General features: G+C 57.8%; 1 protein-coding gene across 1 annotated transcript; it reads left to right on the top strand.

Moving 5' to 3' along the window:
* The first annotated feature begins 228 nt into the window (after positions 1 to 228).
* On the top strand, positions 229 to 23,601 carry CCDC25 (coiled-coil domain containing 25). Its single transcript, XM_048846034.2, has 9 exons — positions 229 to 400; positions 11,410 to 11,457; positions 12,392 to 12,431; positions 15,029 to 15,080; positions 16,492 to 16,567; positions 17,196 to 17,299; positions 19,103 to 19,305; positions 20,595 to 20,640; positions 22,646 to 23,601. Exons 1-9 carry the CDS (start codon positions 376 to 378, stop codon positions 22,673 to 22,675), a joined length of 624 nt encoding a protein of 207 aa, XP_048701991.1. The 5' UTR covers positions 229 to 375; the 3' UTR covers positions 22,676 to 23,601.

Raw genomic sequence — 23,601 nt, 5'->3', positions numbered from 1 at the left:
TACACGAGGTAGCTCGGGAAGTTCACCGACAAGAACTTCCAGAGCCGTGGACCCACCAACAAACAGCCATCCTTGCAACAGAAGGCTGCAACGCACATGCGCACAACCGACTACAGCAACCTGCCCAGAGTCCAAATCTGCGCATGCGCACGGCTTGCCCACTCTCCCCGACCTCTAATTGCGCTCAAGCCGCCGTTCTGACGCCGGCGCATGCGTACGGCCGGCGGTTTGCGCGAGCCTTTCCGTTTCCGGTGCGCGGTTCCGGAAGCCGGCCGGAAGTCGGGGCGTGACGAGCGTCCTAGCGCCAGAAGCGGGCCGCGAGAGCCGGGAGCAGCCCGGGCGGGCCGGCCGAGGAGCCGGGACTCAGCCGCCGCCATGGTGTTCTACTTCACCTCCAGCGGTGAGCCCGCGGCGCCGCCAGCCCCTCCCCCCCCAGCGCCCCCATCCCCCGCCTCGGGCCCCCATCCCCCGCCTCGGGCCCCCCGACCCCCTTCCTCTGTGTCCCTCCGGCCCCCCTATCCCCCCGCCTCGGGCCCCCCGACCCCCTTCCTCTGTGTCCCTCCGGCCCCCCTATCCCCCCGCCTCGGGCCCCCCGACCCCCTTCCTCTGTGTCCCTCCGGCCCCCCTATCCCCCCGCCTCGGGCCCCCCGACCCCCTTCCTCTGTGTCCCTCCGGCCCCCCATCCCCCGCCTCGGGCCCCCCGACCCCCTTCCTCTGTGTCCCTCCGGCCCCCCATCCCCCGCCTCGGGCCCCCCGACCCCCTTCCTCTGTGTCCCTCCGGCCCCCCATCCCCCGCCTCGGGCCCCCCGACCCCCTTCCTCTGTGTCCCTCCGGCCCCCCATCCCCCGCCTCGGGCCCCCCGACCCCCTTCCTCTGTGTCCCTCCGGCCCCCCATCCCCCGCCTCGGGCCCCCCGACCCCCTTCCTCTGTGTCCCTCCGGCCCCCCATCCCCCGCCTCGGGCCCCCCGACCCCCTTCCTCTGTGTCCCTCCGGCCCCCCCCATCCCCCGCCTCGGGCCCCCCGACCCCCTTCCTCTGTGTCCCTCCGGCCCCCCATCCCCCGCCTCGGGCCCCCCGACCCCCTTCCTCTGTGTCCCTCCGGCCCCCCATCCCCCGCCTCGGGCCCCCCGACCCCCTTCCTCTGTGTCCCTCCGGCCCCCCCCATCCCCCGCCTCGGGCCCCCCGACCCCCTTCCTCTGTGTCCCTCCGGCCCCCCCCATCCCCCGCCTCGGGCCCCCCGACCCCCTTCCTCTGTGTCCCTCCGGCCCCCCATCCCCCGCCTCGGGCCCCCCGACCCCCTTCCTCTGTGTCCCTCCGGCCCCCCATCCCCCGCCTCGGGCCCCCCGACCCCCTTCCTCTGTGTCCCTCCGGCCCCCCTATCCCCCCGCCTCGGGCCCCCCGACCCCCTTCCTCTGTGTCCCTCCGGCCCCCCATCCCCCGCCTCGGGCCCCCCGACCCCCTTCCTCTGTGTCCCTCCGGCCCCCCTATCCCCCCGCCTCGGGCCCCCCGACCCCCTTCCTCTGTGTCCCTCCGGCCCCCCTATCCCCCCGCCTCGGGCCCCCCGACCCCCTTCCTCTGTGTCCCTCCGGCCCCCCATCCCCCGCCTCGGGCCCCCCGACCCCCTTCCTCTGTGTCCCTCCGGCCCCCCATCCCCCGCCTCGGGCCCCCCGACCCCCTTCCTCTGTGTCCCTCCGGCCCCCCATCCCCCGCCTCGGGCCCCCCGACCCCCTTCCTCTGTGTCCCTCCGGCCCCCCATCCCCCGCCTCGGGCCCCCCGACCCCCTTCCTCTGTGTCCCTCCGGCCCCCCATCCCCCGCCTCGGGCCCCCCGACCCCCTTCCTCTGTGTCCCTCCGGCCCCCCCCATCCCCCGCCTCGGGCCCCCCGACCCCCTTCCTCTGTGTCCCTCCGGCCCCCCATCCCCCGCCTCGGGCCCCCCGACCCCCTTCCTCTGTGTCCCTCCGGCCCCCCATCCCCCGCCTCGGGCCCCCCGACCCCCTTCCTCTGTGTCCCTCCGGCCCCCCCCATCCCCCGCCTCGGGCCCCCCGACCCCCTTCCTCTGTGTCCCTCCGGCCCCCCCCATCCCCCGCCTCGGGCCCCCCGACCCCCTTCCTCTGTGTCCCTCCGGCCCCCCATCCCCCGCCTCGGGCCCCCCGACCCCCTTCCTCTGTGTCCCTCCGGCCCCCCATCCCCCGCCTCGGGCCCCCCGACCCCCTTCCTCTGTGTCCCTCCGGCCCCCCCCATCCCCCGCCTCGGGCCCCCCGACCCCCTTCCTCTGTGTCCCTCCGGCCCCCCCCATCCCCCGCCTCGGGCCCCCCGACCCCCTTCCTCTGTGTCCCTCCGGCCCCCCATCCCCCGCCTCGGGCCCCCCGACCCCCTTCCTCTGTGTCCCTCCGGCCCCCCATCCCCCGCCTCGGGCCCCCCGACCCCCTTCCTCTGTGTCCCTCCGGCCCCCCATCCCCCGCCTCGGGCCCCCCGACCCCCTTCCTCTGTGTCCCTCCGGCCCCCCCCATCCCCCGCCTCGACCCCCCGACCCCCTTCCTCTGTGTCCCTCCGGCCCCCCCCATCCCCCGCCTCGGGCCCCCCGACCCCCTTCCTCTGTGTCCCTCCGGCCCCCCCCATCCCCCGCCTCGACCCCCCGACCCCCTTCCTCTGTGTCCCTCCGGCCCCCCCATCCCCCGCCTCGGGCCCCCCGACCCCCTTCCTCTGTGTCCCTCCGGCCCCCCCCATCCCCCGCCTCGGGCCCCCCGACCCCCTTCCTCTGTGTCCCTCCGGCCCCCCATCCCCCGCCTCGGGCCCCCCGACCCCCTTCCTCTGTGTCCCTCCGGCCCCCCATCCCCCGCCTCGGGCCCCCCGACCCCCTTCCTCTGTGTCCCTCCGGCCCCCCATCCCCCGCCTCGGGCCCCCCCTGACCCCCTTCCTCTGTGTCCCTCCGGCCCCCCTATCCCCCGCCTCGGGCCCCCCGACCCCCTTCACCTGTGTCCCTCCGGCCCCCCTATCCCCCGCCTCGGGCCCCCCGACCCCCTTCCTCTGTGTCCCTCCGGCCCCCCATCCCCCGCCTCGGGCCCCCCCGACCCCCTTCCTCTGTGTCCCTCCGGCCCCCCATCCCCCGCCTCGACCCCCCGACCCCCTTCCTCTGTGTCCCTCCGGCCCCCCCATCCCCCGCCTCGGGCCCCCCTGACCCCCTTCTTCTGTGTCCCTCCGGCCCCCCATCCCCCGCCTCGGGCCCCCCCTGACCTCCTTCCTCTGTGTCCCTCCGGCCCCCCATCCCCCGCCTCGGGCCCCCCGACCCCCTTCCTCTGTGTCCCTCCGGCCCCCCATCCCCCGCCTCGGGCCCCCCGACCCCCTTCCTCTGTGTCCCTCCGGCCCCCCATCCCCCGCCTCGGGCCCCCCCTGACCTCCTTCCTCTGTGTCCCTCCGGCCCCCCATCCCCCGCCTCGGGCCCCCCGACCCCCTTCCTCTGTGTCCCTCCGGCCCCCCATCCCCCGCCTCGGGCCCCCCGACCCCCTTCCTCTGTGTCCCTCCGGCCCCCCATCCCCCGCCTCGGGCCCCCCGACCCCCTTCCTCTGTGTCCCTCCGGCCCCCCATCCCCCGCCTCGGGCCCCCCGACCCCCTTCCTCTGTGTCCCTCCGGCCCCCCATCCCCCGCCTCGGGCCCCCCGACCCCCTTCCTCTGTGTCCCTCCGGCCCCCCCCATCCCCCGCCTCGGGCCCCCCGACCCCCTTCCTCTGTGTCCCTCCGGCCCCCCATCCCCCGCCTCGGGCCCCCCGACCCCCTTCCTCTGTGTCCCTCCGGCCCCCCATCCCCCGCCTCGGGCCCCCCGACCCCCTTCCTCTGTGTCCCTCCGGCCCCCCATCCCCCGCCTCGGGCCCCCCCTGACCCCCTTCCTCTGTGTCCCTCCGGCCCCCCTATCCCCCGCCTCGGGCCCCCCGACCCCCTTCACCTGTGTCCCTCCGGCCCCCCTATCCCCCGCCTCGGGCCCCCCGACCCCCTTCCTCTGTGTCCCTCCGGCCCCCCATCCCCCGCCTCGGGCCCCCCCGACCCCCTTCCTCTGTGTCCCTCCGGCCCCCCATCCCCCGCCTCGACCCCCCGACCCCCTTCCTCTGTGTCCCTCCGGCCCCCCCATCCCCCGCCTCGGGCCCCCCTGACCCCCTTCTTCTGTGTCCCTCCGGCCCCCCATCCCCCGCCTCGGGCCCCCCCTGACCTCCTTCCTCTGTGTCCCTCCGGCCCCCCATCCCCCGCCTCGGGCCCCCCGACCCCCTTCCTCTGTGTCCCTCCGGCCCCCCATCCCCCGCCTCGGGCCCCCCGACCCCCTTCCTCTGTGTCCCTCCGGCCCCCCATCCCCCGCCTCGGGCCCCCCCTGACCTCCTTCCTCTGTGTCCCTCCGGCCCCCCATCCCCCGCCTCGGGCCCCCCGACCCCCTTCCTCTGTGTCCCTCCGGCCCCCCATCCCCCGCCTCGGGCCCCCCGACCCCCTTCCTCTGTGTCCCTCCGGCCCCCCATCCCCCGCCTCGGGCCCCCCCTGACCCCCTTCCTCTGTGTCCCTCCGGCCCCCCATCCCCCGCCTCGGGCCCCCCGACCCCCTTCCTCTGTGTCCCTCCGGCCCCCCTATCCCCCGCCTCGGGCCCCCCGACCCCCTTCCTCTGTGTCCCTCCGGCCCCCCTATCCCCCGCCTCGGGCCCCCCGACCCCCTTCCTCTGTGTCCCTCCGGCCCCCCATCCCCCGCCTCGGGCCCCCCCTGACCCCCTTCCTCTGTGTCCCTCCGGCCCCCCATCCCCCGCCTCGGGCCCCCCGACCCCCTTCCTCTGTGTCCCTCCGGCCCCCCTATCCCCCGCCTCGGGCCCCCCCTGACCCCCTTCCTCTGTGTCCCTCCGACCCCCCATCCCCCGCCTCGGGCCCCCCCGACCCCCTTCACCTGTGTCCCTCCGGCCCCCCTATCCCCCGCCTCGGGCCCCCCGACCCCCTTCACCTGTGTCCCTCCGGCCCCCCATCCCCCCGCCTCGGGCCCCCCGACCCCCTTCCTCTGTGTCCCTCCGGCCCCCCATCCCCCGCCTCGGGCCCCCCGACCCCCTTCCTCTGTGTCCCTCCGGCCCCCCCCATCCCCCGCCTCGGGCCCCCCCTGACCCCCTTCCTCTGTGTCCCTCCGGCCCCCCTATCGCCCCGCCTCGGGCCCCCCCGACCCCCTTCCTCTGTGTCCCTCCGGCCCCCCATCCCCCGCCTCGGGCCCCCCGACCCCCTTCCTCTGTGTCCCTCCGGCCCCCCATCCCCCCGCCTCGGGCCCCCCCGACCCCCTTCCTCTGTGTCCCTCCGGCCCCCCCCATCCCCCCGCCTCGGGCCCCCCGACCCCCTTCCTCTGTGTCCCTCCGGCCCCCCCCATCCCCCCGCCTCGGGCCCCCCGACCCCCTTCCTCTGTGTCCCTCCGGCCCCCCATCCCCCGCCTCGGGCCCCCCGACCCCCTTCCTCTGTGTCCCTCCGGCCCCCCATCCCCCGCCTCGGGCCCCCCCTGACCCCCTTCCTCTGTGTCCCTCCGGCCCCCCATCCCCCGCCTCGGGCCCCCCCTGACCCCCTTCCTCTGTGTCCCTCCGGCCCCCCATCCCCCGCCTCGGGCCCCCCCCGACCCCCTTCCTCTGTGTCCCTCCGGCCCCCCATCCCCCGCCTCGGGCCCCCCCCCCGACCCCCTTCCTCTGTGTCCCTCCGGCCCCCCTATCCCCCCGCCTCGGGCCCCCCCGACCCCCTTCCTCTGTGTCCCTCCGGCCCCCCATCCCCCGCCTCGGGCCCCCCCCGACCCCCTTCCTCTGTGTCCCTCCGGCCCCCCATCCCCCGCCTCGGGCCCCCCGACCCCCTTCCTCTGTGTCCCTCCGGCCCCCCATCCCCCGCCTCGGGCCCCCCCCGACCCCCTTCCTCTGTGTCCCTCCGGCCCCCCATCCCCCGCCTCGGGCCCCCCGACCCCCTTCCTCTGTGTCCCTCCGGCCCCCCATCCCCCGCCTCGGGCCCCCCCTGACCCCCTTCCTCTGTGTCCCTCCGGCCCCCCATCCCCCGCCTCGGGCCCCCCCGACCCCCTTCCTCTGTGTCCCTCCGGCCCCCCTATCCCCCCGCCTCGGGCCCCCCTGACCCCCTTCTTCTGTGTCCCTCCGGCCCCCCTATCCCCCGCCTCGGGCCCCCCCCGACCCCCTTCACCTGTGTCCCTCCGGCCCCCCATCCCCCGCCTCGGGCCCCCCCTGACCCCCTTCCTCTGTGTCCCTCCGGCCCCCCATCCCCCGCCTCGGGCCCCCCGACCCCCTTCCTCTGTGTCCCTCCGGCCCCCCATCCCCCGCCTCGGGCCCCCCCGACCCCCTTCACCTGTGTCCCTCCGGCCCCCCTATCCCCCGCCTCGGGCCCCCCGACCCCCTTCCTCTGTGTCCCTCCGGCCCCCCTATCCCCCGCCTCGGGCCCCCCGACCCCCTTCACCTGTGTCCCTCCGGCCCCCCTATCCCCCGCCTCGGGCCCCCCGACCCCCTTCACCTGTGTCCCTCCGGCCCCCCTATCCCCCGCCTCGGGCCCCCCGACCCCCTTCCTCTGTGTCCCTCCGGCCCCCCTATCCCCCCGCCTCGGGCCCCCTGACCCCCTTCCTCTGTGTCCCTCCGGCCCCCCTATCCCCCCGCCTCGGGCCCCCTGACCCCCTTCCTCTGTGTCCCTCCGGCCCCCCTATCCCCCCGCCTCGGGCCCCCCCTGACCCCCTTCCTCTGTGTCCCTCCGGCCCCCCATCCCCCGCCTCGGGCCCCCCCGACCCCCTTCCTCTGTGTCCCTCCGGCCCCCCTATCCCCCCGCCTCGGGCCCCCCCGACCCCCTTCTTCTGTGTCCCTCCGGCCCCCCTATCCCCCGCCTCGGGCCCCCCCCGACCCCCTTCACCTGTGTCCCTCCGGCCCCCCATCCCCCGCCTCGGGCCCCCCCGACCCCCTTCCTCTGTGTCCCTCCGGCCCCCCATCCCCCGCCTCGGGCCCCCCGACCCCCTTCCTCTGTGTCCCTCCGGCCCCCCATCCCCCGCCTCGGGCCCCCCCTGACCCCCTTCCTCTGTGTCCCTCCGGCCCCCCTATCCCCCGCCTCGGGCCCCCCGACCCCCTTCACCTGTGTCCCTCCGGCCCCCCTATCCCCCGCCTCGGGCCCCCCGACCCCCTTCACCTGTGTCCCTCCGGCCCCCCTATCCCCCGCCTCGGGCCCCCCGACCCCCTTCCTCTGTGTCCCTCCGGCCCCCCATCCCCCGCCTCGGGCCCCCCGACCCCCTTCCTCTGTGTCCCTCCGGCCCCCCATCCCCCGCCTCGGGCCCCCCGACCCCCTTCCTCTGTGTCCCTCCGGCCCCCCTATCCCCCGCCTCGGGCCCCCCCTGACCCCCTTCCTCTGTGTCCCTCCGACCCCCCATCCCCTGCCTCGGGCCCCCCCGACCCCCTTCACCTGTGTCCCTCCGGCCCCCCTATCCCCCGCCTCGGGCCCCCCGACCCCCTTCACCTGTGTCCCTCCGGCCCCCCATCCCCCCGCCTCGGGCCCCCCGACCCCCTTCACCTGTGTCCCCCCGGCCCCCCTATCCCCCGCCTCGGGCCCCCCCGACCCCCTTCACCTGTTTCCCTCCGGCCCCCCTATCCCCCGCCGGACCCACATCTCCCCGCCTCGGCCCCCCCCCGACCTCCTTCTCCTGTGTCCCTCCGGCCCCCCCATCCCCCCGCCTCGGTTCCCCCCTGACCCCCTTCACCTGTGTCCCTCCGGCCCCCCTATCCCCCCGCCTCGGGCCCCCCGACCCCCTTCTTCTGTGTCCCTCCGGCCCCCCATCCCCCCGCCTCGGGCCCCCCCCGACCCCCTTCCTCTGTGTCCCTCCGGCCCCCCTATCCCCCGCCGGACCCACATCCCCCCGCCTCGGGCCCCCCCGACCCCCTTCTTCTGTGTCCCTCCGGCCCCCCTATCCCCCGCCTCGGGCCCCCCGACCCCCTTCACCTGTGTCCCTCCGGCCCCCCATCCCCCGCCTCGGGCCCCCCCTGACCCCCTTCACCTGTGTCCCTCCGGCCCCCCTATCCCCCGCCTCGGGCCCCCCGACCCCCTTCACCTGTGTCCCTCCGGCCCCCCTATCCCCCCGCCTCGGGCCCCCCGACCCCCTTCTTCTGTGTCCCTCCGGCCCCCATCCCCCGCCGGGCCCCCATCCCCCCGCCTCGGGCCCCCCCGATCTCCTTCACCTGTGTCCCTCCGGCCCCCCCCATCCACCCGCCTCGGCCCCCCCCGACCCCCTTCTCCTGTGTCCCTCGGCCCCCCCGACCCCCTTCTTCTGTGTCCCTCCGGCCCCCCTATCCCCCGCCGGACCCACATCCCCCCGCCTCGGCCCCCCCCCGACCTCCTTCTCCTGTGTCCCTCGGGCCCCCCCGACCTCCTTCTCCTGTGTCCCTCGGGCCCCCCCCATCCCCCCGCCTCGGTTCCCCCCTGACCCCCTTCACCTGTGTCCCTCCGGCCCCCCTATCCCCCCGCCTCGATTCCCCCCTGACCCCCTTCCTCTGTGTCCCTCCGGCCCCCCCATCCCCCCGCCTCGGTTCCCCCCTGACCCCCTTCCTCTGTGTCCCTCCGGCCCCCCCCACCCCCCCGCCTCGGTTCCCCCCTGACCCCCTTCCTCTGTGTCCCTCCGGCCCCCCTATCCCCCTGCCTCGGGCCCCCCGACCCCCTTCCTCTGTGTCCCTCCGGCCCCCCTATCCCCCCGCCTCGGGCCCCCCGACCCCCTTCTTCTGTGTCCCTCCGGCCCCCCTATCCCCCGCCGGGCCCACATCCCCCCGCCTCGGGCCCCCCCGACCTCCTTCTCCTGTGTCCCTCCGGCCCCCCCATCCCCCCACCTCGGTTCCCCCCTGACCCCCTTCACCTGTGTCCCTCCGGCCCCCCCCATCCCCCCGCCTCGGGCCCCCCTACCCCCTTCTTCTGTGTCCCTCCGGCCCCCCTATCCCCCGCCGGACCCACATCCCCCCGCCTCGGCCCCCCCTGAACCCCTTCTCCTGTGTCCCTCCGGCCCCCCCCATCCCCCCGCCTCGGTTCCCCCCCGACCCCCTTCTTCTGTGTCCCTCGGGCCCCCCCGACCCCCTTCTTCTGTGTCCCTCCGGCCCCCTATCCCCCGCCTCGGGCCCCCCGACCCCCTTCACCTGTGTCTCTCTGGCCCCCCCATCCCCCCGCCTCGGCCCCCCCCGACCCCCTTCACCTGTGTTCCTCCGGTCCCCCCATCCCCCCGCCTCGGGCCCCCCCCCGACCCCCTTCTCCTGTGTCCCTCGGGGCCCCCCCCCGACCCCCTTCTCCTGTGTCCCTCGGGGCCCCCCCCCGACCCCCTTCTGTCCCCCTCAGGCCTTTTCAACCCTGCAGCCCCATCCCCCCTCCGACCCACAGCCCTGACTCGGGCCCCCCAATCCCCCGCCGGGCCCTCCCGAACTCCTTCTCCAGTGTCTTGCCGACCTACCCTGTTGTGTGCTAGCCACTGTCACTGCTTCTACCTGTGGAGAGGCTCTGTCTTCGTCTTCCCTGACTCCTGCTCCTTGGAAAGTGGAAAGGATGCAGGAATGTTCTACTTCACATCAAGTCCTCTGGCCCCCTGATAACCTTGTTGTGTCTCCTCAGGAGGCCACAACTCACAGTTTGAAAACCTGTGATCTAGGGGATTCTTGTGATGTCATACACTAAAGTCTTAAATGGCCAGAATTAGAGAGAGAACAATAACCTCCTGGGAGTTATTTAAAACATTGTCCATTGAAACCCAAGTGCATCAGATCATACGAGTTGAAAGGTTCTGCTGCTGGTCATCTAATCCATTCCTGTAGCTTTGTGTCAGGATTGATTTCATTTTCACAAAACCATCCCAGGTCACTAAAAGTCCCCCAAAGGGGCTGATTCATAGTATGTGAGATATGGTTGATATTACCACCATTGAATGTGCCATATAGGTAAGTAGCCTTTCTTTCCGTGGAGTTCCTCCAACTGGCTTGGGATCAGACCCCGTGTTTCTAAAGGAGACTTTTCTCTACACTGCTTCCTCCATGTAACTTCTCACCGTGCTGACTTCCATCTTCTGTTTTTCAGAGGCCAGGTCAATGTTGCGTGAAACTCCTCAGTCTTGATGGTTCAGCAGATTTCTCTACTTCCTGTATCTTATTTGTAGCTATCCAGTAAAAATCTGGACTCAGTGTTATATTTACACTGAGACCTAGATATGTTTTTATTTTTATCAATATAAGCTAGATGTTAGTCCCTGTTTACTGTAATTTCTGAGTTTGTAAGCAATTGATAATTTGGCTGGCTCGAAGTACTGTTTATGTTCACACACAGTATGGTTTTTACTCAGTAATCATGGAAACTAACCATGTGTCACCGTGGCCAGTGACCTAGGCTAGCATATAACTTTATTTTTGCTACTAAGGTTGTAACTCTGTGTTGCCATATGTAAGGGACCACCTAACTGACTGTATAACATGGTTAGGCAGTGGTCCTTCCTCCCAATTTTCTCTACAGTTGGATATCCCAAAGTATATTGCCCCTCTTGTTCCCCTGCCTTGTCGTCAAGTGCGCTGTCCCTTGCTGAGGGAGTTATGGGAGAGCTGCCCAGTTTTTCCCAGAATGGCATGATACAGATGTCTAGGCAGAGTGGTGGGTGTGGACACCCAAGGAGAGAGAGGAATTAGGTAGGATGCTTCAAGAACTTAGGTTTCAGAGTAGCAGCCGTGTTAGTCTGTATTCGCAAAAAGAAAAGGGGTACTAGTGGCACCCTAGAGATAAATAAATTGGTTAGTCTCTAAGGTGCCACTAGTACTCCTTTTCTTTTTTCAAGAACTTAGGTGACTTGTCCAAGGCCACAAAGGGAGTCAGCATCAGAGCTGTGAATTTCTGACTCCCAGTCCTATGCTGAGATGATAGGATTGCACCCTACTTTTTTTTATATAAAGCTATAGTGAGCCCGAACCTCATGAAGTGTCTTGCCCCGAGGACTGTCATACTGCTGACTAGTCTTCCAAGGGAATTGGTGGAAACTTAGTTCTTTGTTCTCTATGACTTTTTAAAGTGACTCAATCTTGCTCTGGCCCCGGGAAGGGAATGGGATGGATTAGATGTTCGGAGATATAGATCAGGGGTTCTCAAACCAGGGGTCAGGACCCTTCAGGGGGTCACGAGGTTATTACATGGGGGGGGGGTCATGAGCTGTCAACCTCCACCCCAAACTCTGCTTTGCCTCCAGCATTTATAATGGTGTTAAATATATAAAAAATGTTTTTAATTTATAAGGGGGGGTCACACTCAGAGGCTTGCTGTGTGAAAGGGGTCACCAGTAAAAAAAAAAAGTTTGAGAGCCACTGACATAGATGGTGTATTTGTCAGTACCTCTGTGCACAGTTTTGTCTGAAACGCCTTTTGATGTGTCCTCTTTCTATCCCTCAGTTGTTCCCTCCGTTTACACAATTTACATGGGAAAAGATAAATATGAAAGTAAGTACATGAAAATACTTGGCAAGGCTTGATACGTTGGGGTTTGCTTTTTTTGCCTTTTTAACCTTGTTTTTTAATTTTTCTGTTTGATTTTACTGCGTTGATAGAAGGCAGATTTTTCATGATAGCTGCTTTGCAAATCATACTATATAGTAACTTCTTATGCAGTCTATAGCATTACTTTATACCATTGTCTGGGACTGGTGAGAGGGGAAGCTGTGTGTGGGCTTGATCTGAAGTCAGTGGGCACTCTGGACTTTTTGTCAGGCTATAAAATGGTCAAGGAAACAATGGTAGAAGCCTAGTATGGTTTGACAGCACTTTATTTGTTTAGTTTAATTGTTCCCTGCATAATTGGTCAGTTTTTTCCCATCTTGAGTTAGTGTTCTTCAAATTATGTTTTCTGTTGCTGTGTCCTCTTCCAACAAACCAGGGTACAGTCCTGCTTTATTTCATGTCACTGCTTGCCATTCAGTACTTAAGGCAAAACCAAAATTAGCACTTCAATTGAAGAGAGTTGGTGCTTTTATCTTGGGAATTGCTCTCTTGAAAATCTCCTACATAGGATAGTTATGCAAAGATCAGTGTCTCCCAATAAAAAAAATCCCTGAGACTGGAGTGGAGGAAAAGGGGGAGAACTTAGAACTGTTCAGAGTTTTGGCCTTCGCACCTTTGTGCCCGAGAGCACTGTGTGTTTCAGGCCTTATTTGGGGATCCATCACACTCACTCTCCAGGTGCCATATTGTAGTGCAAACACTCTTGATATTAAGGCCCTTTAGCTTTTAAAAAGTAACTAGTGGTGTGTCAAAATGAGTTCAGGACCCTAACTCAAGCAATCATTTCCCCTCATTGCCAGTCTCCCAATGGGCCGTTTGGCTGGCTGCTGGGGGAGGTATCCTTCTTTGCTCAGTTTTCTTTTTTTAATGCCTGCAGATGAAGACCTGATAAAATATGGCTGGCCTGAAGATATTTGGTAGGTACTGAAAAGAGCCATGTAAGTCCTTTATGCTTGTGAAATGAAATGCCCTTCATAGTGAACTTCAGTGGGAGGCTCTTCTGGCTACTATAGGTGCTATTCAGAATATTAACTAGTTTAAACACAATCACAGAGGGCTGTTATAGAGTAGCACCTAGAGGTCCCAACTGAGGCTGGGGACACGCTGTGTTAGGTACTTTCTCACACACATAGTAAGAGCTGGTCCCTGCCCCCCAAAGCATTTGTCATAGAATCATAGAGTTGGAAGGGACCTCAGGAGGTCATCTAGTCCAACCCCCTGCTCAAAGCAGGACCAATCCCCAATTTTTGCCCCATATCCCTAAATGGCCCCCTCAAGGATTGAACTCACAACCCTGGGTTTAGCAGGCCAAAGCTCAAACCACTGAGCTATCCACATGGCTTGTGTGCACATGGAATAGGTGTGCCCACACATGGAACTATTCAGGAATAGGTCCATTTTGGTCAATTTCACAGTCATAGGATTTAAAAAATTGTAAATTTCATGATTTCAGCTATTTAAATCTGAAATGTCACAGTGTTGTAATTGTAGAGGTCCTGACTCAACAAGGAATTGTGTGTGTGGGGGGGGGGCGGGTGTCACAAGGTTATTGTAGGGGAGGTTGCAGTTCTGCTATTCTTACTTCGGCGCTGCTGCTGGAGGGGCGTTGCCTTCAAAGCTGGGGGCCCAGCGAACAGCTGCTGCTCTCCGGCTGCCCAGCTCTGAAGTAAGGGTGGCAATACCATGACCTGCCTAAAATAACCTTGCAACCCCCCTACAACTCCCTTTTGGGTCAGGACCCCCAATTTGAGAAACGCTGGTTTCCCCCATGAAATCTATATAATGTAGTATACAAGCACATAAAATACCAGATTTTGTGGGCAGAGACCAGATTTCATGGTTCGTGATGTGTTTTTTATGGCCAAGACTTTAGTAGGGCCTTAGTGATAGGGGAGACGGGCACAGAGGTGAAATAACATGTCCCAGGTCACATGGCAGATCAGCAACAGTGAAGGGAATAGAACCGAGGTCTCCTGACCCCCAGATCAGTATCCTCTCTGCAGGAGCATGCTGGGTCTCCAACCCAATCCCTTTGTCTGATTTCTTCTTGTACATGTATATACACAATGTCACCATCATGTCTACTGTATACACACGCTGCCTGGCAGAGTGAAATATTCCCTGTCGTCTTGTCTCAGCTCTTACCTTTGTTCTGGCTCCATGAGTTGAGCTTGAATGACTCTCAGAATCATGAGAGGCAAAAGCTGTGCGTAACCTAAGCAGACCTAACTGGTCGCATGCACAGGGGTGGCTGTGGGCACTGCTCTCTACCACGCATGTTGACGTAGTTTTGGTCCCCCTACATGGAAAAGGAAATAATCAGAGAGGGCAGTTAGGACAACTCACTGTTAGCTGCAAATATACTATCGATTGCTGTTTGTGTTAATCCTTGCCAAATTTTCTATGTTGGCAGTGGCCAAATTTGCTTGGGGCCTTGTAAAGCTGTTAGATGATAAATGGAATGGGCCAGTTGTTTCAGTAGACAGGCTTCCACATACAAACCCCATCATCTTAATTGATACTTGCTTCCTTGTTCGCCATTTCAGTTGAGAGGCTAACAATTGAGTGGGCCACATAGACTGTCCTCCCTTCTCATTCCTAGAGATGGTCTTTTTGGGGGTGGACTGAGGCATATTGGTGGAGCTAGTGAGTAAGAAGTGTGCCCTGCCTCTGCTTTTCTTGCACCAGCTCTGCAAATTGAGAATGTAAGACTCTGGGAGTATGTATACCCTGCCGTAAAACACCTGCGGTTGGCCTGTATCAGCTGTCTTGGGCTTGTGGGGCTTGGACTGCAGGGTTATAAAATTGCAGTGTAGCATCACCGGGCTCCAGAGCCTAGGCTCCTGCCTGAGCCCGGACATCTACACTGAAATTTTATAACCCGGGCACCCAAGTTCCATGAGCCCAAGTCAGCTGACATGGGCCACCTGTGAGTGTTTTATTGCAATATAGACATACCCTATGATGGGAGATCCTTGGGTCTTGTTAGAGTAACCGTCACTTTTAATAACATGCTTTGCTATAGTGATATACTAATTTGTTTCTCTCATATCATTAGTTAGTTAGAAAGCCATTCTATGCATCCGATGAAGTGAGCTGTAGCTCACGAAAGCTTATGCTCTAATAAATTTGTTAGTCTCCACGGTGCCACAAGTACTCCTTTTCTTTTTTTAGAAAGGGTAGACATCTATGTCATTTCCCTAGGAATCACTAGAGGGAGCAAATCGCAATATCTTATTCATAAGATCTTTCTGTTAATGTCTAAGTATATTATGTTTCAAAGAAAATATTTAGCTTTTCAATTTCCTCCTCTTACAGATGGTTGAATATTTGCTCAAAGATTGAAACACCTGATAAGGTGTAACAATTCCGTTGCATGCTGTCAAATATGCATGTTCAGAATTTATTTTAATGCTTTTACCTGTGGGACTCCTAGTCTGTTATGGCAAGCTGTATTGTAGCATTTATTTCATAGCAAGAGACCCTCTGCTAAATGTGCCTTTTTATTCTGTAGGTTTCATGTGGATAAGCTCTCCTCTGCACATGTGTACCTCCGATTACACAAGGTAATCACAGAATCCTGGTGCAGTTAAACAAATATGTACTGATATAACAGTGACCTGCAAAGGATTGCTTAAAAATTGAGTTTGTATCCTCTCATTTCCAGAAAATATTTTTTCAGGAGTTGGCTTTCTCTGCTTATTTTTGAACCCTCGAACTTTCAGGAATGTTAAGTCTAGTTCTCCCTGGTTTAGGAGGGTTTGTTGCCTCCAATATTTATTGAGATTATACACCTAAATGTGGGGGATTTGTGTTCTGATGATGCGCATAATATGCTAGGCATTATTCACACATATAGGAAGTCACGATACCTGCCCTGAAGATCTTACAATCTGAGGCTCCCATTCCACTATGAACTCTGAATGCATAGACCCACCTGCTCACAACATGGAGCCTCTGATGTTAATGGCGGTCTGCAAGGGCGCAGGTGTGTAGCAGAACTTGGGCATCTGTTAGTATGCAACCTAGGAAGGGCAGGGGAAACGGTGCAACCAAAATATAGGACAAAGCTGGAAGTCTCCTCATCTGAGTACAGTGCCTGATCAATGTTCCCTCTAATTTTTTCCATCCATGTGCAGAATGAATTTTGTTATGTGCACTAATATCGAGGTGATGTGCGCCACCAGTAGAAACAAAAAACCTCACTATAATATATATTTTTAAAAAGTTACCATAGGGATAATTACTCCAGTCAGGACAGGTTAAGCATTTTAGAACTCACTGCTCAAAGAATTAAATTTAAGCATAAAAGAGAAATAAAACCACAAATAACAGCACTTTGAAAGAATAAAATTACCAAGAATATATGTGCATTGCAGGAAGTACCAAGAAGTAACAACAGTAACACAAGTACGTGTTGGGAGATGTGTGTGTGCGTGCGTGTGCATCAGTACCCCCTTCTCTCTCCTGCCTTTGCCGTGCTCTGCACAGCAAGCAGGAGGGTCCCAGGAGCAGCTCGCCAGGGGCTCCAAGGCAGAGGGCAGGATCAACATGACTGCAGAGCAGCAGGGGGAGGGCGCCTGAACACACACCCCCGGATGTGCACGGTACCTGATTCACTCCTGGGTGACTGTGCAGCTTTGAGGGAACACAGCTCCTGGCTCTGCCATGGATTTGTGAGACCTAGAATGATTAGTCCTATCTCTACCTCATTCCCCTTTCAGTAAAATGGGGCTAATACCTCTGAGGGGTATAGAGGCAAAACTGTTTGTAAAGTGGTTTGAAATCCTTGGCTGGTAGGTGCTATAGAAGTGTAAAGTATTATAAGCTGTGTGTGTAATGCAGGGGCTCATACCTCTGTTTGCATAGCATGGTCCAAGTGCACTGTTGGTGTGGTGTTTATTCTGTGTTCATAAGTCCCATATTGCTCCCTCAAACGGCACAGTAAACCACTCATGTTTCATTGGTCTGTTTTAGGGGCAAACAGTGGATGATATTCCCAAAGAAGTTTTGATAGACTGCGCCCATCTAGTGAAGGCCAATAGCATTCAAGGTAACATTTACTATTGAAATTGGCAAGTCTCCTATGGAGGTTAAGGGACTGTGTACGGGGGCGGGGGGAGTGTGTCTGTGGGGGTGTCTATTCCATCCCAAATTCCTGAAATTTCTTGTTTTTGACGTCAGAATAATGTGAAGTTTAAGTACACTTCATAGATTGTTGTTTTCATGGGAAACAGATGTCACTTGCAACAGCTGGTGCTGCTGCTGATATTTTCATACTGAAACTTTAATCTCCTGATTCCTGATGGTGCCTCTAAGCCAAAAGGGGTCTTGCAATTTTCCCTCTAATACCCACTTGAGGCCCTCTTTGTAGCAGGCAGCCTTCTGGCAAAGCCAGACTCCATCTGGAGTTAGTTAACACTTTTTTTTGGTCCTTGCTGCCACAGAACGCGATATAGCAAAGTCCTTCTGTTCCATTGCAATGCTGTTACTTCAGATAGGAGGAAGAGGACAGATCCTTACAAATGTTACTGACTAGAAGCTATGTAACACAGCATGACTCTGGCTGATTGTGGAGACTGCTCGTCAGAAGGTTTGGGGTAGGGACGGAGAATAGAAATATTTCCCACTTCTGAGCCGTTGATACAAGAACTCTCCTTTCTCCCCTTACTGCTCTGTAGGCTGCAAAATGAACAACATCAACGTGGTGTATACGCCGTGGACCAACCTGAAGAAAACGGCTGACATGGATGTGGGACAGATAGGGTTTCACAGACAAAAGGATGTAAGTGGTTGCTATGCAGCTGCAAAGAAACCCACCAGCTGACTGCAGTACCTTCCTTCTCCATCATACTGCCATATTGAGAGTGAGCATACTGAGTCTCACGCAGGGGCTCTAAATCAGGGGAAACTACTGTGGTCCAGGGGCATGGGAAAAATCCCAGCTGTTTTTTGGTGGGCTAAACTAAGTTTCCACTTGGGTATCGGAATATAGTAAAGCAGCGGTTCTCAAACTGTGGGTCGGGACCCCATTTTAATGGGGTTGTCAGGGCTGGCTTTGACTTGCTGGGGCCCGGCGCCAAAGCCTGAGCCCCACCACCCGAAGCTCGAGGGCTTCAGTCCTGGGCAGCAGGGCTCAGGGTAGAGGCCCCCTGCCTGGAGCTGAAGCCATTGGGCTTTGACTTTAGCCACCTGGAGCAGTGGGGCTAGGATGGGCTCAGGCTTTGGTCCCCCATCCTGGGGTCAGGTAGTAATTTTTGTTGTCCGAAAGGAGTTGTGGTGTAATGAAGTTTGAGAACCCCTGTAGTAAAGTAAAACCACTACAACAAATGGAAGGCACAAGTTACAACAGGGATACAGAGCTGAGTAATTCGTTATGGTCAGTATAAAATATTGCCAGTATACAACCAAGTGTCAGATACACTTTCTGCTTGAATTTCCACCTACGCTTGGATTATCGTCTGCAGTAAGATTGAAGCCCCTCTGGCCTGGTAACACCATAATCGCAGCTGGTTTGCTTCTGACTGGTAACATTTGTAATAGGTGACCCCTATCTTCTGGAAGTGGGAAGTCTTGAAAATCAGGCTTCATCAGATCCTCTTTCCTGTAAAATCTGGGTTTTTTCATAATTTTCAATGTTGAAGAAACTTCCAGACTTAAAGCATGAATCTAGTTGTCACTTTCAAAATTGCTGACTGTCAGACTTGCATTCAGAGAAGAGTTCTCTCTTAGCACTCAGGTGAGCATCCTGCCAGGAAATCGTAAAGACTGACTTCAGAGCACTAGAACGATGTGTGTAAAAGAGCTAGGTTGTCAGGGGAGAGAAGGAAAGATCGTCTAGCGGTAAAGGCCCGGGTCTTGGATCTGAGTCCGCCTCTCACCCTTCCACAGATTTCCTCTGTGACTTTGGGGAAGCCATTTAATCTCTTGGGGCCCTGATCCAAAGCCCTTTGAAGTCAATGGACTCGCATGGACTTCAACAGATTTTGACTCAGGCTGTTGGTGCTTGATTTTCCAGTCTTGAGAATTGGGATTGTACCTTTCTGGGTGTGTTAAGACTTTTGACTGTAAACTAGTTTGAGATCCTTGGGTGGTAGGTTCTGTAGAAGTGTAAAGTGCTTGTTAAAACACACATCGGTACTGAGGTACCCTGGGTTGAAGACAGTGGTCCACAGAATGGGCACAACACACTCAGCAGCATGAGCTTCCCTTGCCAGCATGCTCAGCCCATGTCCACTGAAACTCACTTCAGGATTGGGTGGATGACCATTCTGCATGATTCAGTCAATCCTGGGCCCCTCTGCTGAGACTTCAGCCAAGAAAACCCATTAGTGATAGTTGTGATGGTGGTTTGTGTTCTTGGGCCCATCGGAGATTGTACTGAGTTCCCAGCTCTTTTCACACAGGCCACTGAACAGCACCAGATGGCCATGACTTTCCATCCGTTTAAATGAGATTCAGGAGCCAAATGTAGAGGAGAAAATGCTCCTTTTCTTGTAATTTACCTCACTGTGTGGAAAGTCTTTCTCAGTGAAATGCAAGGTGGAAGCGTTTTTTCGTAAGGATTATAGTTCTTTCCATCCCAAAGGTGAGAACAGTGACAGTGGAGAAGAAGGTGAATGAGATACTGAACAGGCTAGAGAAGACCAAAGTGGAGCGGTTCCCTGACCTAGCTGCTGAGAAGGAAGCCCGGGACAGAGAGGAGAGGAATGAGAAAAAAGCCCAGATCCAAGAGATGAAACGGAAAGAGAAGGAGGAAATGAAGAAAAAGAAAGAAATGGAAGATCTCAGGTGAGTAATGGCTGTGACTAACTCTAACTGTGAGTATTTCCTATCAGTGGTGGGAGCAAGACTTTGATCAGGGCATGTCGTGGTTCCTGCTGAATCAGTCGTACTCTGTTCTGTCTTAGACTGGTACAGTCTTAAGAAATAGTATTTGCTGTACCTGGCAACCCTTTCTTTGCCTTTGTCTTGAGAATTAGATGTATTCACCCAATTCACTTACTAGAAACTGGAGTGAGGAATAGTTCGCAGAGCTGGGAGTCAGGACTCCTGGGTTCTTTTCCCACCTGTGCCACCAACTTGCTGTATGAACTTGGACAAGTCACTGAACTCTGTGAAATGGGTAGAATTGCCTGCTATACCTATAAAGCACTGAATTGCTCTAGTGAAAATCAAAGCCTGTGTAGTGCTTGTCAAGCTTCAAAGCACTTCACAAATAGTGATTTTAAAAACACAAATTAATCCTAGTGTACATGAAAGGCGTTATGTACGCTTGTAAATGCACAGTGATGAACAGCTGCATGTGTTGATCTTCCAATCTGACAGCAGACAGGCAGAAAACATTTGTGACCATGTTGGTCCTTGAGAAAAGAGTAGATAAGGTAGATCTGTTAACCCCCGACTACCAAACAAACCTGGACGCACATGAGTGTGTCTGACCCTATGACTGCTTTGTACATATAAAATGTTACAATAAAGAAGTAATTTAGATGGTCATGAGGCTGGAATTCGGGGAGCCTAGATCCTACAGCTCCTGTTGGTGCACTCAGTAATTCAAAGGAGCAATAACTTACAGCCCCAACACAGAGGCATCTGAGTCCCAGTTCAATTTCTGAAGGCAAGAGGAGTGCTGGTGGGGACATTGGATTACAGCTCACACCATCTCTCTCACCTATGAGCTGCTTTAGCCATCCACAAGCCACTTTTATAGTAATCCTCAAGCAAAGGATTTTATAACCCCTTATTAGTTGTCTCGCTGGTAGTGTATCTGGACAAAGCTGTGAAGAATGAATGTTGTAGAAAACCCATGCACTGGCTCCTAGTTGATGGACTATGGTGACCTCTTCTATCTCTGACTTAAGAGTTTTTTTTTGTGCCAAGGTATCTTTGCTCCCCACGGTACACTGATGCTTCAGTTAGGGACGGAGTATGTTCTTCGGAAGACAAGCTAATGTTGAGATCTGATGTGTTTGAATTCCCTCTGAAGAATAGGAGGGCTAATCTTGTCAGCACTCTGCCCTGTTTCATAATGTACATTTAAAAATGCATCTTGCTACATAATTTCTCTTCCCTTACAGGAGCTACTCTTCACTAATGAAGTCTGAGAACATGTCTTCCAACCAGGTATGTTCAGGCTGGCACCTGTGAAGACCTTGCTTCCAGAGCCTGAATAAGAATCAGAGTAGGGTATGAGGATACAGATGCGAAAGCAAGTTTCAGCCCAGTAGCTGCATGTGGTGAATTGTTCCACGCGTTATCCCCCTCTTACCTTTGGAGTTACAGAACAAAATCCAAGGAGAGGGGAAGTGCATGATTACAGGGAAAGGGAGTCTCCTTCCTGCAATGTCCTCCAGAGATGTTAAACGGGACAAGGATGCATCCGCTCCTTTTTCTCTCCAGTCTGCTGCTCTGAATTCCCTTTGGTTGCGTACAGAGCCTCTTGTCAGTAGGGATGAGACGTTTTGTGTGGGAAGGATGACTGTGCTATGGTGGGACAGCTACCAAAAGGAGAGTAAGAATTTTAAGTGAAATTCTGTTTGTCCTTTTGCCTGTTTAGTCCAATGTCTGGTTTGTCTTGGGGCTGGTGGAATCACATATCTTTGTATTACTCTATGACTAAAGGTGTACATAGTCCTTAAACCAAGGGTGTCTCACTTGTCCCTGAGGAGTAGGCAATCTAAAGGCCAACTGAAGCCAAGACATGGGACAATAGACCAGGAGAGGAAGGGCCAGGAGACTATAGAGAGGCAGCTGAGATTACTTGAAGAGGTGGATTTAAAGGAGGAGAGAAGGAAGCATCTTGTGTTAGGAGCCGCATGCTATGAGACAGAGCTGGGAGTCAGAGCAGTGAGACAAGGACTGAGATGACCACGGGCAAACATAAGGAAAATGAGTGCTGAGAGATGAATGGGAGCTGGGTTACATAAGGAGCTAAACTGAGTGAGGAAGGCATCGTTTCCCTTGTGCGTACTAGGGCTCTTGCATCCCTTTGCTTTGTGCCTGGTATCCTTTCTCTGAAAGCAAGTACCCTCACGTTCTGTTGCATTGGTGATATCTCCAGGCAAACGAGGAGCTCAGAGTGCCTCTCACAAATTTTAATTTAAAATCTGTTCACCCATCACATCCCCAGAGGCTCAGCAGCTGCTTGAGATAGGTTTATGGTTTTCATGGGGTGTTTTTTGTTTTCTTGGGGGGGAGGGGTGACTCTTCTGGCTGGTTTCCAGATCACAGATGACCGTGATAGAGTAAAAAGAACTATGCGGTTTAAGCAGCGGCTCCTCCTGCTATGCATGTGCAAGCTGTGTCTGGTTAGTGACATGCCATATGAGGAAATGTAAAGGAAATGCCCATGTATGGGGTCATCAGCCCTCTCTGTGTCTAAGCTACATGTGTTGTCAGACTGGTGCCTTTATGCTGGAGTCAGATCAAGTTAAGGTCACAAAGGGCTGATACACAGGAGTGCTGGCAAGAGACTGAGCTCCACTTCATGGCACGAGGCGCATGATATAGGTAAAGGTTACTGAAGTAACCAGGTCAAGGGTTATCCGAGCTTAATCACCAGCCCCTGCCTCCCAGGGTTACACATGGATGGATGACCTGCTGTACTAGGAACGTGTGGCGCTCATTTACTGGATGGCTAGCAAGCGTTGCAGATTTTATATTTCATCTGTAGTTGTACAGTTGGCTGGTTGGGTCCCAGGCTTTGAGTTAGAGGGGAAATCTCTCAGTGGGGCATACTTCTTGAATGAATAGGAGAATACTAGTATTCAACATGTGAAATGTTAGCAGCAACATCCAAAGGACCTAGCTTTGGGATTTGTTAGTTTCAGAACTTTGACCATGAGCCTGTTGAGTAAGCTGAGGCTGATTTTGTGGCCTATGTATGGAAACCAGAAAAAACTCCGCCACTTCCTTAAACAATGGGAGAGACAGCTGACTACACCAGCAGCTTTGTCTGAGCGTCTGCAGACTGCCTAAGATTTCTAAAGGTGTCTGCACCTCCATTTGAAATTTTTTAGGGTCAGCAAATGAAGAAAGTGTAGTCCAGTGGCTTTCAACTTATCTCGCCAGTGTTAAACTTCCATTTTAAAAAGGTATCTCAATAATTCCCTTCTTTCTTTCTCCACAGGATGGCAATGATTCAGATGACTTCATGTGAATTGGGCACTCTCTCTTTTCTGAATCGTGAGATGGACTCTGTCTTAATTTTTCACTCTCAATAAGATGCCAAAAAACCAAATTCTGACTTCAGTTTCAGGCCCTGTTTGCACCTTCACTGGCAATATCTGACCAGATCTGTGCCATGTATCTCCTAAAAACAGTATCTTAACTGTGTGTGTGTGTGTGTGTGTGTGTGTGAGAGAGAGAAGGGGGGGGTGGAGCATACGTTCTGGATCTACAAGGATCTTGATATATTTATTTTGAGGGAGGGGCTCTTAATGTGAGCTACAGGAGTGTTGTGCTGCCTTAGTGAATTGGCAATAGACTTATTTAAAAAATGTTTCCATTACTGTAATGTCTCCCTGGTATAAATTCAAGCCTGAAATCAGAATTGCTGGCCTGAGGACTCTGCTCCCCTCTTGCTGAGCGATTCTTGTTGATGGGATGTGTGTGTTCATCAAAACCAGGGGATCCCTATAAACAAGGGGTGCCTGTATTTGGCCCAGCTGATGGGCAGATTGAAAATCCGCCTGGAGCCAGAGAGCTCCACCTATCTTGTAAATGTAGTAAAGCGTAGCTGCCCTCGTTTTAATATGGAGCTGCCGCCTCTGGAGACGAGTCTTGGCCTGCATAACAGCCTGACCATTCTGAGTGAGGTGGAGCAATGCATGCTGGGGGTGTGGTGTTAGGCTGCACACCTGTAGATGAGGATAGTCCTAAATTGGACTGGGCTACACGCATGGCTCCGCTCTTTTAGAGGATTAACTTTGCAAATAAAGAGTGTTGGCGTTTGAAAAGCCCGTAAGCTGACTCGGAACGCTTAACTAAGTAACTCGTGATGTGGATAATAGTACATTCAAAATGATGGTGGTAACTATCGCAACGTGTATATATGTTAGAATTAAAATCATAACAGCTGTTAAA

This window comes from Caretta caretta, chromosome 3 (genome assembly GCF_965140235.1).
Source record: "Caretta caretta isolate rCarCar2 chromosome 3, rCarCar1.hap1, whole genome shotgun sequence".
In the NCBI taxonomy this organism is placed as follows: domain Eukaryota; kingdom Metazoa; phylum Chordata; order Testudines; family Cheloniidae; genus Caretta; species Caretta caretta.
The sequence above is the reverse complement of the archived record's forward strand: the minus strand, read 5'-3'. Positions and strand labels throughout refer to the sequence as shown.